The sequence below is a fragment of the Corvus cornix genome, chromosome 1 (assembly GCF_000738735.6).
Source record: "Corvus cornix cornix isolate S_Up_H32 chromosome 1, ASM73873v5, whole genome shotgun sequence".
Classification (NCBI taxonomy): Eukaryota; Metazoa; Chordata; class Aves; order Passeriformes; family Corvidae; genus Corvus; species Corvus cornix.
In genome coordinates this window covers 47,664,652-47,680,635 of record NC_046332.1, presented here as the reverse complement: position 1 = coordinate 47,680,635, position 15,984 = coordinate 47,664,652, and the positions used below count along the sequence as shown (strand labels likewise).

General features: G+C 35.7%; 1 protein-coding gene across 5 annotated transcripts in view; it reads right to left on the bottom strand.

Annotated features, from left to right (window-relative positions):
* The window catches only part of PAN3 (poly(A) specific ribonuclease subunit PAN3), a 97,436-nt gene that overhangs the window by 65,218 nt on the left and 16,234 nt on the right, over positions 1-15,984 (bottom strand). For 4 of the 5 annotated variants that reach the window (XM_039565785.1, XM_039565769.1, XM_039565776.1 and 1 more), the window contains exons 3-5: positions 9,996-10,062; positions 7,900-7,970; positions 5,787-5,849 (exon numbers count right to left, since the gene is read on the bottom strand). In XM_039565785.1, coding sequence (XP_039421719.1) covers positions 5,787-5,849; positions 7,900-7,970; positions 9,996-10,062 — 201 coding nt within the window. The remainder of the gene's footprint in view (positions 1-5,786; positions 5,850-7,899; positions 7,971-9,995; positions 10,063-15,984) is intronic. The other variant, XM_039565798.1, reaches the window with a different exon arrangement.

The following is a 15,984-nucleotide window of genomic DNA, read 5'->3' as shown; positions in this document are numbered from 1 at the left end:
TTCTGAACTTATATATGCACATATATGTATATATATGAACATGTAAATACATCTACCTAAAACACAGAGGGCATGATGATCTGGACTAATAAACCAAACTTTTATGCTTGGGGACAATTTCTCTTGGATGCTTACAAAAACAATTGCTCTTTTGCCATCCCTACAGTCCTTCCATGAGGTAAAAAAACTGTTCAGATATAGTAATTACTGGCTGCAAATGTTTACATGAGGCAGGGAACAGCTAACCATCTTTAATTGCTAGCAACAGCTTAGCTTCCCCCAGGGTGAGAAGGGTAAGCATTTTCAACCGTAGCTAATAATTATAACCCTTGCCCTGCAGAACCAAGCTGCTGCCAGCAATTAATGATAGGGACCTACTGGTTGACACAATTATTAGGAAAGATAAACCCCTAAAGTCTGAAAAACATTAGACTTGAAACAAAAGAAACCCATTCCAAAAACAAGTTCTTCCTAAGTAGCATCTTCACATGAGAACACTATTAACGATTATTAACTTCACTAGCCCATGCTAGAATGTATTCCTCAAGTCGGTTTAATTACTTGGTTCTCATTCATTCAACAAGAACTTTGGGAGAGTGTTCAGCAAGTCTATTTTCTTCCTACTATTTGCTATAACAGTGTCTTTGCCCCTAGCTCCTCCTGTTTCAAGAACAGCAGGCAGTATCACACTTCCTTTTTTAAATTCAGGATTAAACTGACCTCTAGTGTAAGATGTTCCATGGCTATCCTAGAGGAATACATTGAAACAAGAAAATATTTACAAACATTCAAACTGTAAAGACTTCCCCATCTAATAACTTTCATGTAGTATTTAAGTCTAGATAAGCTGACAAACTATACAATTGAAAAGTTTTCTTCTACTGAAGATCTGCAACTCAATTTTTTTCGGGATCATTAAGGTCCCAAATTACATTTCTGTTCCTTAAAATGTGTTTAGCTCTAGCAGGTTTTGAATTTCAGATTTACAAGACCTTGTTAGTACCAAAACATACCCAGTGAAATCTGGCATACAAAAACATGAGCAGGCTCTAGTCTTTCAAAGTCTGTGAAGAGTCTGAGCTATGGTAATGCTGTCTATATGCTTCTACTACCAAACCAAACAGCAGCGATCTTAAGCCTTCTCCATCGCAGGCTAAATGAAGCAGCATTACCTTAAATTACTATAGCTAAAAGGTATCACAGAAGCATTAGCTAGGGCTCAACTGTTGCACATTGAGTTGACTGTATCTGCACATACAAACAACAAAAAAATATTACATCATCAGACAGAAAAGATCAGCTATACGACCTCACACTTGCCTTGTACTACTGAAACCAAAATTAAAGTGAGATACACAATTTTAAATTTCAAATTTAAAATGCTGACTTTTGGAAGACTTCATTTTTTAAAAAATTAATAGCAGAGAGACCATTGGAAAAAGAGGTTAAATACTCAGTTTACTGAAAAAGAACCAATTTCTGTTTTATTATGCCTTTAAAACTAAAACCAAAATAGAAGTTCTTGGTGTCATTACTGCTACTTTCACCCAACGATCATAGCTGATTAGCTGGAGTAAGACAGTACTTGAAACACCCAGCCATGGAGATGAACTTCAATATGTTACTGAGCCCCTATACAGGCACAATCGACCAAGAAGCACCTTAATTATGAATACAACTCTGTAACTGTGTTCAGTAATACACAGTGAAGTGTTACATCTGAACATTAGTTATGGTCAACAAGAATATCCTAACAGATTTGTAAGATGGAAATATGAAAAAGAAAAGCTGTCTTTTAAGTTTAACTTAAGAGTTAAGTTTTGTAGTTAATAAAGCTGCAAAACCCCTTCACACGGATTGGGTTAATTGCGAATCAAACTACCTTGGTACTTACTACTACTTTTCCTTTTCTACAACCTCCCACGGGTAGACATGCAGACCACATGTTTTTTGTATTTCAGCTTCTGAAGGTTGGAACCAATTTTTTAATTTTTGATATCCACATAAAAATTGAATAGGAGCTTGGTCAACAGCTTAAAAATAATTGTGTGGTTGGCAGGTATTTGTTGTTGGGTGGAGGGTTTTTTCCCTTATGAAAGAAAGAAGACTATGCTAACATTTATAATGCTTATATGTTTATAATTTTGAAGTTTCCAATACTATATATGGAGATTAGATGCATTTAACAGACTAGCCACCCTTCCATCCAGATTGCTTATGAAAACTTGGGTTTGGCTGGGGACAGAATTCCACTAGCTCAAAAGTATCATACAGAGAGAAACAAGAAGGATTCTTCTACCCAAAGAAAACTTAAGTGTGCCATTTGGCATTGAAATATGTCTTATTCCAGAGCAACACATCCAACCACTGCAAAAAAAAAAAAAAAAAAATTCTTGGTTTAAGCAAATTTTAGAGTAAGACATGCAATAGATCAGGCACTCTATCATGCATTTTAAACCATAGCTAAGGGAAACTTTTCAGGTGAACGTACTAAAAAGGTTTATTTCGTGAGTATATATGCTGAAGACATGAAAATCTTGAAGAGTTCAGAAGCAGGAAAACTGACATATCAAATCTTCTCACAAATTCTGCAGTCTAACTAGATTGGGATGAGATATGAACTACCACCACAACTTTAAATCCTGGCATGGATGTAGTTATACCAACAAAGTTCTTTACTAAGAAATTCATATCACTTGTTGAATTGATGTAAACTGGTGGAAAACCAAACTTTTTTCTACTACCATTAAAGCAGATAGTTCTAACTGCAGTGCAGACTTGTCAGACAACCACCACCCCATGATGTACTTTCAAAAATTCCATTGCTAAATGAACACTATGAGCAAAACACAGGTTTTTGTCAGGTTTAAACGTTTCTTTTACATTTCTAGGACAAATTTTTGTATTACTTAGCAAAAAAGTGGGAAAACAATGCACAGTTACCAAATATATAGGTAAGAGGGTTAAAAACTGATGCAGTTTTTACTCTGGTCTTTAATAAGCATATGATTTCCCCAAAGTGGTATATTTTCTAGCTGCTTTAAATATTTGTACAGCGTCTTCAACTAATGTGTGCACAAGTTTAAAAAGTTTTTAATTATTTTACTGCAGATCATTCTTGAAGACTACATACGCCTTGGCATAGAAAGAATCAAACAAAGCTTGTAAACATAAGCAAAAGCATCTCACATATCAGTTGCATTTGAAGTTATTTGACTTCAAATACAGAAAAGGATGAGGCAACAAAATGTAAAAGCATTACATATTTCTAAAGGGAAATGCTTTTATAATTTGATTTATGTATCACAATGATCACTAATGCACAAAAAAAGCAAATAATATATTCTCTCATGTCACAGTTTGAAGTGAAAAATACATTTATCTAAGTAGTAATAACTAAAATAGCAAGAGCAAACAACCAAGGAACAATTCCAATAACTATCTATTCCAAGGAAAAATGTAAAGTAAATTAGATTATATTATATCCTTGTAACACATTTTAGACCACAGTACTACCTACAAACAGTAGTTTTCCCAAAAAGCATAGTCTTTCTGCACTGCTGCAACAACTTTTTTTAGCATGACTTATCCACTAATGTTTTACTATTGCAGTATGGGTGCATAAATCCCAGAAGGAAAAATTCAGGTTTGAAATATAAATTTAGCCCAGGTACATTATACAGTTTGTGCAGCCATAATTCTGTCTCTCACAGTACAGTGACATGATGCTTGATCATTACCCCTCAACTTATCAGAACATGATTTGTGCTTCTCAGATTGTATGCAGGAGGCTCTGAAAGGTGAAAACTGTCTCGACACATTTTCATTAAAAGTACATTCAGCAAGACCAAATATGGCACACAGGGCTTTTTAATGAACACCACTGAACTAGATAACGATCAGGTATCGGAGGTGTCAAGATAGAGCTGGAAACAGGAAGCTGGAGAGAAATACAGCTTCCCAAGAGGTAACAAAACTAGATGAAAGGCAGGACACTCAAAAACAAAATAGTAACCATTTAAGTCTTAAGAATTTAATATCCACAGGATTTGAAATTATTGGTTTCTTTTAACTTGAGAGGTCAAGCTTTTCTCATCCTCATTAAAAAGCTTGCATTTATGCAGACTAGGCTTACAGGTAATCTTTTGTTTCAAATAATTTTCTATGCACATTTATTACTGCCGATCAAAGTAAATTAATTAAGTCTGCTGTCCAGTCTCACTTGCTGTAAGTCTCTGCAGTAGGCACTGAACAGCTGCACCCTGTTTGGGGTGAACTTCAGTTCAGATAATCTCTCCTATACTTTCCTTTCTAATCTAGAGTTTTTGACCTTGCCTTTATTCACCTAAAATAATGGAAGGCATTCTAGAAAAAAAAAGCCTTCAAAACACATAAACAGCAGCATTAAAATTGTATTTGAAGTTGTTCAGTACAGCAATTAGTTCACCCCTTGCAGCCTGGGAACTGAAGTTACTCTCACCTTAATGGACCTCCTCTAGGTGTGACTGAACAATTAAAAAAATGAAATGGAAATAAGTCAGTGTTAGAAACTTTTTGTAAGAGTTCAGTTTTCATGAGGATTGAAGGTATGAAAAAACAAAGTAAAATGTAAAAATAAATGCTTTTCACTACCTTGTAAGGCTGACCAGTGACAAGTACAGGAACCTTTTAGCCTGGATTGGTGGCAACAGTCTCAGAACAAATTTAAACAGAAGTTTCATAATATATTTTCTTCTTGGTGCATTAAGTTGTCATGTCCCTGGCAGCAGATTCTGATCACTTATGTCACACAAGCTTTTATGAACTGTTTACCAGAACCACCAAAAGGAAAGCAAGAATTTTTCCAGACAGATCATTTCAGGTTTAGAGAGGAGCACTTTTCTAGATAATGGCTAAAGTCAATTTAGGAAAAACACCCAAGAAGTTCAAGTTCAGAATGCCATCCTACTTTTAACAAGCATAACATGTACTTGAAGAAAAAATTAAATAAGCATGACATTATTCTTGGGAAAGTGTGTTAGTCTATTACTAACTCTAGCTTTTGTTCCATGCTTCACAAATCCTATTTGTGCATTGTAGATTAATACTTACCTAAAAATCTCTTATAGGAAATTCACTTTAAGGTTGCTTGTCTTACTGCATGTGGAGTTACAACAACCGGACAGTAAATCCAGAAGGTTTTACAGTTGACAGAACCTCCACCAAGGCTCCATCTACAGAAATACTTAGCTCCTTTGATTTCATTTTAAGTATCCTATAAAAATGTCTTTAAATAGTAATCTTAGCTTTCCTGAAATCTAAAATTGAAATGCAGTTTAATAATTTCTAAACAGAGATAATTACCTCAAGAATGTTCATAAAAATTCAAGGACTATGTTTACTTTTTAAACAGAAAGCAGAACATCTCTAAATATCAAATAATCAAAAGCAAAATAAATAGCTCAGTCATACTAACTAGTTTCAAAAATGCCGTCTAATTAAAAAGCAAAGGTATTCAGAATTACAATCATCAACTTATCCTTAGTATTTTATTGATATCAAATATTCTCCATATGGCTTGCCCATTGTTAAAGGGCTGCCAGCATAACATGATCAGCAATATCAAGAGACAATCAATGAACTTGCTTAACACAACTACATAGAACATGCTTTTACAGAAACTATTCAGTTTTACGTGACACAATCATGCTATTTTTATAAAATTCCAAATAACTTAATATGTCAAAATATTACAAATTAGAATTGTGATATTTCTAAAAGAAAGCAACTGTTCTTTATTCACTTACCAAGACTGTATTATATCTGTCCTCCAAGTCAGTGATAAACGAAGGAAATGCTGGTTTTGCCAGCTAGTTCAGAACAAACAAAACCTTAGAGTTGGGCTCTTAGTAAGATAATGGAGAATTTTTTTCCAAACAGTAGATGTTGTAAACACCTGCATTTGAACTAGTCACCAAGGCTCCCTTCATACAGCAAGCACTGAGCACTGGCTTGATAAATCCCATTGTTCAAGCTCTAAACAAACCCCAGTTAATGGCACAGAGGGGAATCACGCAGGTTTTTAAACACCTGGCTCTCAAGCATTTAGTGCTTTTAAGGAAATCACTTACTACAATTTGGATATTGTAATAAAAAAATACTAAAAATATTTTAAAGCTACATCCATGGCTATTTGCAGTGTATTGACTGGCAGCAAAAGTCAGTCAGTCACAAAACAGTAATTAATTTCTCATAACTTTAGCCATCAATTTTTGTTCACTTAAAGCAATCACCAACATCTGGTCATTTCCAAAGTATTTTTCTTGGTGTGAGCTAAATGTTTCTTTAAGCTACTCATCTCTCTCTGCTGACTATAGAGGGAGCCTGGATGCCTAGATTTACACAGCTCAAGCAATATTTTACGAAAACTCCCCCATTACTAGAATTTAACAACCTTTAATAAAAGCATACATTACAAAATAGCAATCATAATAAAAAATAAATTATTAATATGCAAAGAAAACTACAAAATTCTTTCAACTAATGCAAGTTATAGCAGAAGTGCTAACTAGAAAAAAAATCCAAGTTAATCAATTTCACAGATAAAACTTACTCTTAATACTATTTTAGCAGCCAGTGCCTTAATTTGCTTCTTTTTCTTGAGGAAAAAATGGACCAAGTCAGAAAGCACTCTGAATTAGTATTTGAGCTTTGAGATATTTGTGCTTTACAATAATTAAACGTTATACTGCTTAACTTTTGAAGTAATTTTTAGAGACAGTGGTCATTCCTGCAATACTTCTGTTTCATAGCTTATTTTCTTTGGTGCATGTGGTTCATACACATAAGCACAAGTTTACACACACGTACATACATACATACGTGTATATATTGGCTCTCAAAGCCTATGTTAAGGAGGAATGTACAATTATTTTTCATTTTTACCAGCCTTTGTAAATGGATAAGCAACACATTTATAGTTCTTTACATCCAACTTTCAGTGCACTGTACTGGCATTAAGGAAAAGAGCAATGCAGATATTCCATGTACTTTGGATACATCATAATACTAGAAAATTAATGTTCTACAACAGCACTTATATTTAAAAAACAGTGTGATGGACCAACTCTAGCAATTATCTTTAAGCTCAATCTTCACCTGCAGGAATAATACAGAACATGCTGATGTAGCCTGCTTTCATTATTTACTACAGGAAAGCTCAGGATAATGTGGCTAATATCAGTGAAAGTAAAACTTAATAACTGGTTGGAACAAGATAATGTCTGTTTGGTAAGTGACAGATCACAAAAATGAGAAGGAACTCTTGTGCAATCAAACTTTTGTCTCCTATTCCAGCCACTGAGAGTGTAACCGGAAAATACCACAACCTGCTCAGCTGCAGGTCAAAGGTACTTAAAGACGTTGTCTAGCCCTCAGCAAAAGAAAGATTTCTCAATACAAATTAGAGGGATGGAAAAAAACCCCAAACCCTCGCTTCCCAAAGATAACAGTGTCTTTTAAACTAAATGCATTTCAAACTGTTATAATTGTTATCACATAATGTACAAATAAATGGGAGAATGATTCTTAATGTATTCTGAACTTGCTGCCATAAAGGCTTGCAGGTCACATGTCCCTTAGTAGAATAATTTGTTTTCAAATTCAATGGACTGCATACTACATTTCATATTCTATAAACTTCAGTTTACAAGTGCCTGGAGTATTTCTTAATAGCAGCAGGAGTCTGATGTAGCAAAAATGAAGCAGTAAGATCTTATTTATATCAGCAGCAACATATTGAAATAAATCTAGTAACATCAGAAGAAATGCTTATTTCATGTAGCATTTCAAGTTATTCCATATCTTCTTCCCTGTCAACTCATATATAAATACGCTACTTAAGATTTAGTTGTTGCCTACCTTCCTCCTTTGAGACACGCTGAGGGCAGCAAAGTCATTAAACAAGGATGAATTTGGTGAAGTTAGTGGATCTATAAAATCAATGTAAGATCAATATGTTATATATATACACTACTAGAAGAAACTCTGTATTTTTTAACTTACATCTGTATGGAAAAAATCCTTTTGACAAAGCTAAGTTTAGCAGTCACACTGCTAAAACCCACAGCATTTATTAGATTCTGTGCAACTGCTTAATTGAAATGGTGCTCATTAACAGAATTCAGTAAGTTTAATTGCTGTTGACACTATTTAAAGTCCACCTAACATTTCGCAGCCTTCATCTGATCAGAAAACCTGTTTTAAGTGCTTCTTATATTTGCATGTTATTTTTAATCCTGTAGATGATACATTAGAATGTTTCTAATTCACCAGAAGATCCTCTGAAAGGGCTGACAAGCATTGGCAAGTGCATGAGTTACCATCCCTAGGGGTATCATGTAAATGTAGTACTGAGGGACAAGCTTTAGTAGTGCACTTGGCAGTGCTGGGGTAACAGTTGGACTTGATCTTAAAAAGCCTTTTCCAGAATAAAGGATCCTATGTGATCTCCAGCTACCTGAAATTAGCAATCTTCTGTGTAACAGGTCTTAATGATGTGGATTTTGCTTGTCTTGTCACTGTTTTGCACATCCAATTTAAATCAGAACCAAGCAAAAGTCCGCATTTCATTAATAACTTTTTATTGCTTTTCTTTGTTCCTATTCATCATTTCCAGAGTTGAAGTTTCAAAAACTGTGTAACATTCACAGATGCAACTGAAAACTGCATGGCTAAAACTGTCAAATTAGCAATGACTGCCAGCTGTAAACATCGGTGTTTTGATGAAACACTTTCTTCAACATTAAATTCTTAGAAGACAATTTATCTTAAATTTGATCAACAATAAATATTCCCTAAAAGGGCAATTCTACAAGAGAAGCATGGCTTGGCAGAGCAAGGGGGAGAGAGAGGGGGAAATCTGAGACACAACAATATTTAAAGTGGTTTCCAAAAGTTGGTCTGGTTTCTCTCCTTGACATGCATCACCATTACTATTTGGCCTGTCACAGTCAAACTCTGACTGCATTTAAAACTGGAGACCTCCATTGCCTTGAATAGCTAATTGTTCAGTGGGACAAAAGTAGCAGACTCAAAGCCTACTGGAAATAAACTAGGAAGAAAAAACAAAGAAACACCCACAAATTTCGACTTTCAAGCAAGTTCATTTTACAGTAGTTACTACCATGCTTAAAAAATTATAATCCTAGTAAGTAGACTAGCTGCAAGGTCAGATATGCAAATGTAGTTCTAGAGCATAATTTACATAGCAATTTTCAAAGCAGAAATTTACTTTAAATGTATATCCTTGCCATAAGGAAGCAATACCCTCTTCTTTAAAGAACTTAATTTAACAGCTACAGCTGAAATAATCTGCAGTGATTCTCAAGAGCCCATTACAAAGCTCAATACACCCTCCACAATAATTTAGCGAGTATGTAGGCCTCCACTATCAAGACATTTTCTTCAGCTGAAAACCATGTATATAAAACACGTTCCTAAAGCAAGGCAAAAATAAGAGGCAAAGTACTGCTTGCAAGACAAAATAGCTATTAAAAATCATCAGTTATGTGACATTTATAGGTATTAAAAATCATCAGTTATGTAACATTTCACAAAATCCACACACTCTAAATTTAAGGGAAAACACCTGTACACTAATCTCACACAATAACTTCTCCAAGAAGCATAATAAAAAGGGATACTATGGTGAAGCAACATAAATGCTTAAGCTATCAGTGCTTTACAGTGGATATTCAAACTAACATTTCACTTGAAGTGACAAGACTGCTAATGACTTTTTTTAGTTTTTTCCCCCCACAGCAAAGAGAAGCTTAAAAATTTATGAGTTCAGTAACACTTAAGCTTTCCATTATACACTGTTAAAAAAATAAAGTTCTGCTGTATCTCAAATAAAATCAGAGAACAAGTTAACACTTCCTTAAGCCTCAGTTTTGTGAAAGTGAATCTCAAATTTTCAAACATACTTTTATATGTATTACTTTAAACATACTTACCATGGCCTGCATACTGCTTGGCACTGTCATTGAGAAGGCTAGGGGAGCTGCTGCTATTTGTCATCCTCTGCAAAAATACAAGATGAAAGTGTACATGTAAAATAAAGCTGTAACAGATTAAGTGAGGGCATTGGGGACAACCTTTAAGAAGTTTTAAGGACAGACTATGAAACTTGTGCTCATTCCCCATTTAGTAAATACGCTGAGCAAACAGACTTATAATTAACAAAAATGTTTAGTAAAATAAAGCATTTTGCACAACAGAAATGCAAACCAAAAATTACTGTATATTAAAATTAAACACTATCTTCATTAATTTCTTCTAAATGAGAAGTGTCTACCAAGCCTATGGTTCTCTTCCTGCATGTTGTGAAAACATTAGATAACCCAATTACTTATCTCCTTAAAACAGTCTTTTACACTGCACTCCTGAAACAACTCCTCCCTTTAATAAACTATCATCACAACGTGAAACTTCTCCCATGAAAAATACTTAAATTAAGTATTTGATAGATTCTTTTTAAAAACAAAAGAACCTTTTGAGACCTTTCAGCAAAACATCCAATTCTTCCAAGTCAGCAGGACATCTGAAACCCTTTTAACATTCCTGCTAGGCTCTCCTTGCTTTTTCTACATTCCTCTAGGGATATCAGCGAGCAATAAACTGGAGTAAAGAGAAGCAGTGCTGCTCTAAGAGCTACTGCTTCTTTGATAGAGAAGTTTTAAAGTGTCTCTTTTTACTCCTGCTTATTATTTTATTTCACCAGCCTCCCAACAGGAAGAAACAGTGTGAGAAGTAAAGGAAGGCAAGGTCAGGAAGCGTTCTTCATCACTGAGAGACAACCACTAATTTGTTAAAATACTCCCTGGCATGCTTTTGGCACACATCAACCCGGAGTCTCCCAGCCAATTTCCAGGCACTATTCAGCAGTGAAAAGGTTTGAGAACCCTTCAAATAGACAGTTTGCATGCAGACTCTGCTTCAGTGGGTGAGCACACACCAGCACAAACAGGCCATTTTGTGCCAGCTGGCCCTAAGCAGCAAGGAAAGTTTCCAGGCATGTTTCATCTAGTAGTCTAGACACAGAATGACTCAAAACTGGTCACTGGAGTCGCTCTTTATGGTTATTTTTTTCCGTAGCTAGTCTCAATGTTGGTGGCAAAGAGCAGGAAGCTTACTATGTTATGTTCCAATGCCATTTCATCTAATTGTTGACCACAAAGATCAGTATTCTGGAACAATTTTGGTAAGAACAGAGGACAACCAATAGAAGCTGTAGCACTATCCAACTTGGTAGATCTGTAAATCTACTGCAATTCAAGTCTCCCAACACTTGCAGTTTTCAGAGCACCACGAACTTCACCAGAAGCTGCAGCTTTAAAATTTGTATCTAAAAGAATAGACAGTGTAAAGTAGCTCTTATGTGGAATGCATACACATGTAAATAGCATATAAACCTTCAGCTTTTTCAAGACTTCAAGCAAGCTGTCTGCTACATGCTTGTTCCCTTATTTTGATGTCACCTGTCTCATGCTCCTAAATATACTGAACTGACAATATAAATATCACTAACTGCTTAAGTGATAAATACTTAATTCTATACACAAAAGGCATGCATCTAGTGAAACAAAGTTGACTTATTTTTACAAAACAAGGTACCACTTTGAGAGACCCACACTAAATTGACAATCTTTGCCCAAATTTAAGGAAGCTCATCCTACTGCTCAAAATCATCAAAATAAGAAAAAAAATACATCAAAATCATTTCTGGATTATGGTAGCTCAAGTAATCATATGCCATATTCCCTTCCTAAGCAATGGAAAGAAGTTGAATCGTTTTCCACAAATACTTAAAAAGCATCCCTGTTATGCATCTTTTTTTGGCATTTGATACATCCACATAGACCCTCATAAAGCAAAGGGGTTTAAGAAGAAATTTCCTCAGGCAAACTTTCAGATATGCACAAAATTTGCCCAGGTGTAGATAAAAATAGTATTAATGTCTATTTATAATACCAGATTTAATAATTTTAATGCAAAAGGTAACAATCTGTTGAAATAGGAATAAATATGATATTGAGAGCTGTGTTGGTATCAAAGCTGGTTAAGCACACAGGCTAAAATTGGAACCAAGTATTTTTATTCCATCAATATTCTCTATCCTAGGTAAAGGAGTTAAATATTCAACCAACAGACTTTCAATGTGAATAGGAACCTGAGACGATGAAAACCAGCGCTGACACGATCACTGAGAACACAGTGCACACACAGCAGAACGCAACAGAGCACATTGCTCTGGATTCTGAAAGCACAGTGCAACCCAAATCTGTGAACATCAAGTGTGCTTTTAAAACATCAAGTTCCCATTCAAGGTGCAAACATATCTTACACACACCAGGATTCTGAAAAACCAAAGCTTGGCAGCTCTCGCCTTAACAACTGCTTCTAATCTGTACCTTGAATAGTTAGAAACCTCTACCACATTCATGAATTTTTTGCTTTGCTCACTTTTATTACACATGCATAAGCTTCTTACCTTAACATTATTCATAGAATACCTGCATGTAATCAGTAAAGGCTTTTTAAACTGTTTTAATATTAAGATTTCTACCACACCCAAATGCATTTAGTCTTAATGAAGGTTACTCCTGTGTCTCATTTTTACCAAAAAGATTTTGAAATAAAAAAAAAAATTAAAAGAACATACAAGTGCTGTTTGTCATTTGTGTTTTCCAGAAGGCAGTTTTGATTTTAAATAACACTTCTCAACCTCTTCTAATGATGTTGAGCTATTTTTCATACAAACTGAATTTCAAGAAGACTGTAAGCACCTCAAGCCTAAGGGATGAAAGCTCCAGAAAGGCAAAAGCAACCATTCACAGGGAAAGAAAATTTAATATTAAGCCTGACAGGGAAGGTAAGAACACACATATGAGAGCTTCAGACTGTTTTAGTACATCAGGGCTTTTATCACATGGAAGTTAATGTAGAAAGACAATTTTGTCATAACCAAGTGACACACTCAGTTTCACAAACTTCTCTTCTCTGCCGGCCTATTGCTATGATTTACTGAGGTTCTTTAAATACTACTCAAAATTCAACTAGGATGGCTGGCATACATCCTGCCCCTCTCCCTTCAAAGGAATTAAAATGTTGGGTGTTTTAGCTTTTCTTCACAGGAGGGATGCTCCAGTACCTGCACCATCTTTGTGACCCTTCATTGGGCTCTCTTCAGTATATCCATGTCAAGTGTTACAACAAACACTCCCACCTTCTAAAGGTACACACCACCTTGCCTCCACCCTTCAATATTCAGTAACAAACCCCAGAATTACAGCTGCACTTAAGGCAAGTTTGCTTTATTTTCATCTCCCTCCACTAAAGGCTATATTACAAAATTCTCATCAAGATAAAACATGAATAAAACTTTGATGCAGACAATTACATCTAATTTTACGTAGCTTATAAGACTTATCTTGAAGTGAGTGTTTTTCCTTTTTTCTCCACCACTTCTTATCTCCAAAATACATAAGAGATGATATTTATTCTTTTTGTCTCCATATTCCATGTCCTAACCCTGAGAAAGTAAGGATTTTCCTCATGGCCATTCCATGGTGCTAAGCATACCATCTCGAGTATTTTGCAGTATGTCATAATCTAGACTCTTCACCTTACTACTGTTTTACTGGAACTATATTTCAGAATACTTCTTTATAGTTTTTAGAATAATGTTGATTGGAGCACAAAAAGTCATTCTGCAAAAGATTGATTTGTTTGGCTGTGACATTGTTTAGTTGTCAGATTCTCTGACCTAAAAAGGGTGGTATCTTTTGCTTTTCTTTTTAAACAATCCAAAACCTGTCCTTGACAGTTAACATGTGTGGCGACATCTATAGCACAATCCACTCAAATGCTGAAACTAAAGCAACTGGATTTCCTCAGAAAGCATTATGAAAACAACCGCATAATTTTATATTTAAAATAGCACATCTGTAGTAGCACTCAGTTCTCAACAGTTAAAAACTGAAGACATTTACAAGCTTCTGTGCTATGAGGAGAGTTTTATTCCTTGACTGTTGGCAGATGCAGCAATGGCAACAAAGGTCTTCATGTTTATTCAGCTGCAAGGCTTTGAAGTGAGCATGGTTGCTACTTCTCAGGCTATTCAAGAATGCTTAGTACACCAACATTTGCATGGTGAAAGCAAGCAAAACCAATTCTTCTCCATTGCTTGGCCTTGCCAATTTCAATGCTGAAGACTGTCACCCCCTTATTATTTTGATTAGGGTGATTTACTGAGAACTTTACATTCTTCCTTGCTATGTAACCTGCAGTCTGATGGAATCCACATAGTCATAAATCTCATCCCATCAAAATAAAGAAAACCAGATTTCTGTGAAGCAACATGGATGAAGGCACCTTCTACTGTTTTATGCTCTTACAACCAAGTTGCTCAATTCTAGTGAAACGTTTAAAGTTCTTAACATCAAGATACTTCTGTGCCTCATCCTGCTATAATACCCTTTTAACAGGCCAACATTATTAAAGCTTCTTTCTGCACCACCTGCGTCTTTGGTCAAGCCACAAGTTAGTCAAAGGGCAGCACTAATGCCAGAGGAACAGTGACACCAGCCAACCAAGCGGCAACTGAGCAAACAGCCAAGCATTACAGGCATCCCAGCCAGCCAGCTCCTGCCTCCTCACTGCTGGGAAAGCCAAAAGCAGTGAGCTGCTTTTTGAACCACACCTCTGACTGTCTCTGGGCAGCTGCTGCTATGCCAAAAAGAAAAAGAACAGCTTTGAGGACAGCATGCAGCCTGTGGGCCATGTGTTGTGCAGGTCTGCTCTGCAGTCCATTAGCGTTACCTAGAGAAGGGGAAAACAGAAAAAAAGTGCTTTGATAAGATGGAAGACAATACTGTTAATATAGTATATGAAAGCATATGTAGATTCAAGGAAGAAGAGACACATGAAACAAAACAGTATTACGGAAAAACACAAACCAGTGAGGACAGAAGACTATTAATCAATAGGAAACCAGGTTAGTAACAACAGAAGACGACAATGGGGGCCAAGGAAAGGCTGGCTAACAGCAAAGACCTTTGAAGTAGGAGGAGTGGAAGATGAGGCAAAGAGATAGCTTTCAGAAAGGAAGAAAAAGGAAGAATTAGAACCATGGCCACTTCAAAAATCCTGCCTCTTCTTAACTGTGCTGAGTATTTTTACTCTGTTTTCCCCACTGCAAAGTGAGTATTGCCATTAATTGCATCTTAACCACTAATCTAAGCCCAAAGATATGTTTAAGATCTCATAAAATACTCTTCCACAGATATAAATAAAATCTGAAAGTCAGAAATAGCCATTCTACAGAAATGTTGACAACTATTCATCTACATTATTTATGGTCAAAGCAGTACATCCACTCCCAATTCATCATGATGTTAGCCACTTCCCTCCCTTTCGCTGCTTACTGAACACTGAGTCTTAGCGATCAGGCACTGCACACAAATGTGGTAATTGCAAACTTTGGATATAGCTCTGCTTGATGCAGTTCGGTTCCGTTATATATGCATTATGATAACCCCAACATATACAATCACACACTCTTTTCAACAAACCTCTGTTTTATGTGCTGCACATGACAAACACATTCTGGAGATTAGATAGGAATAGTCCCGACAACTCATCAATTGAATACCTGATGATTATGTTGAGAGGTATCTAGTGAATAAAACAAGGACAGCAGAAAGACTTTCATGGTAACAGAAATGAGCAATACCCAGAAGGGACTGACTTTGTTACTATCTTTGCTAGAGTGAGGCCAGTGAAGCAACATGAACCAAGTATTTTACTGGTGGTTATTAATTCCATTCCTCACCTTCCAACTGTAAAGATTAGTTTCAAAAACTCAGGTCTCTTGTTTGCCAGCACTGCTAGGGCATTGTTTGTTTAATTGCCATCCTTTTCCATCCCATGCATCTATAAAAT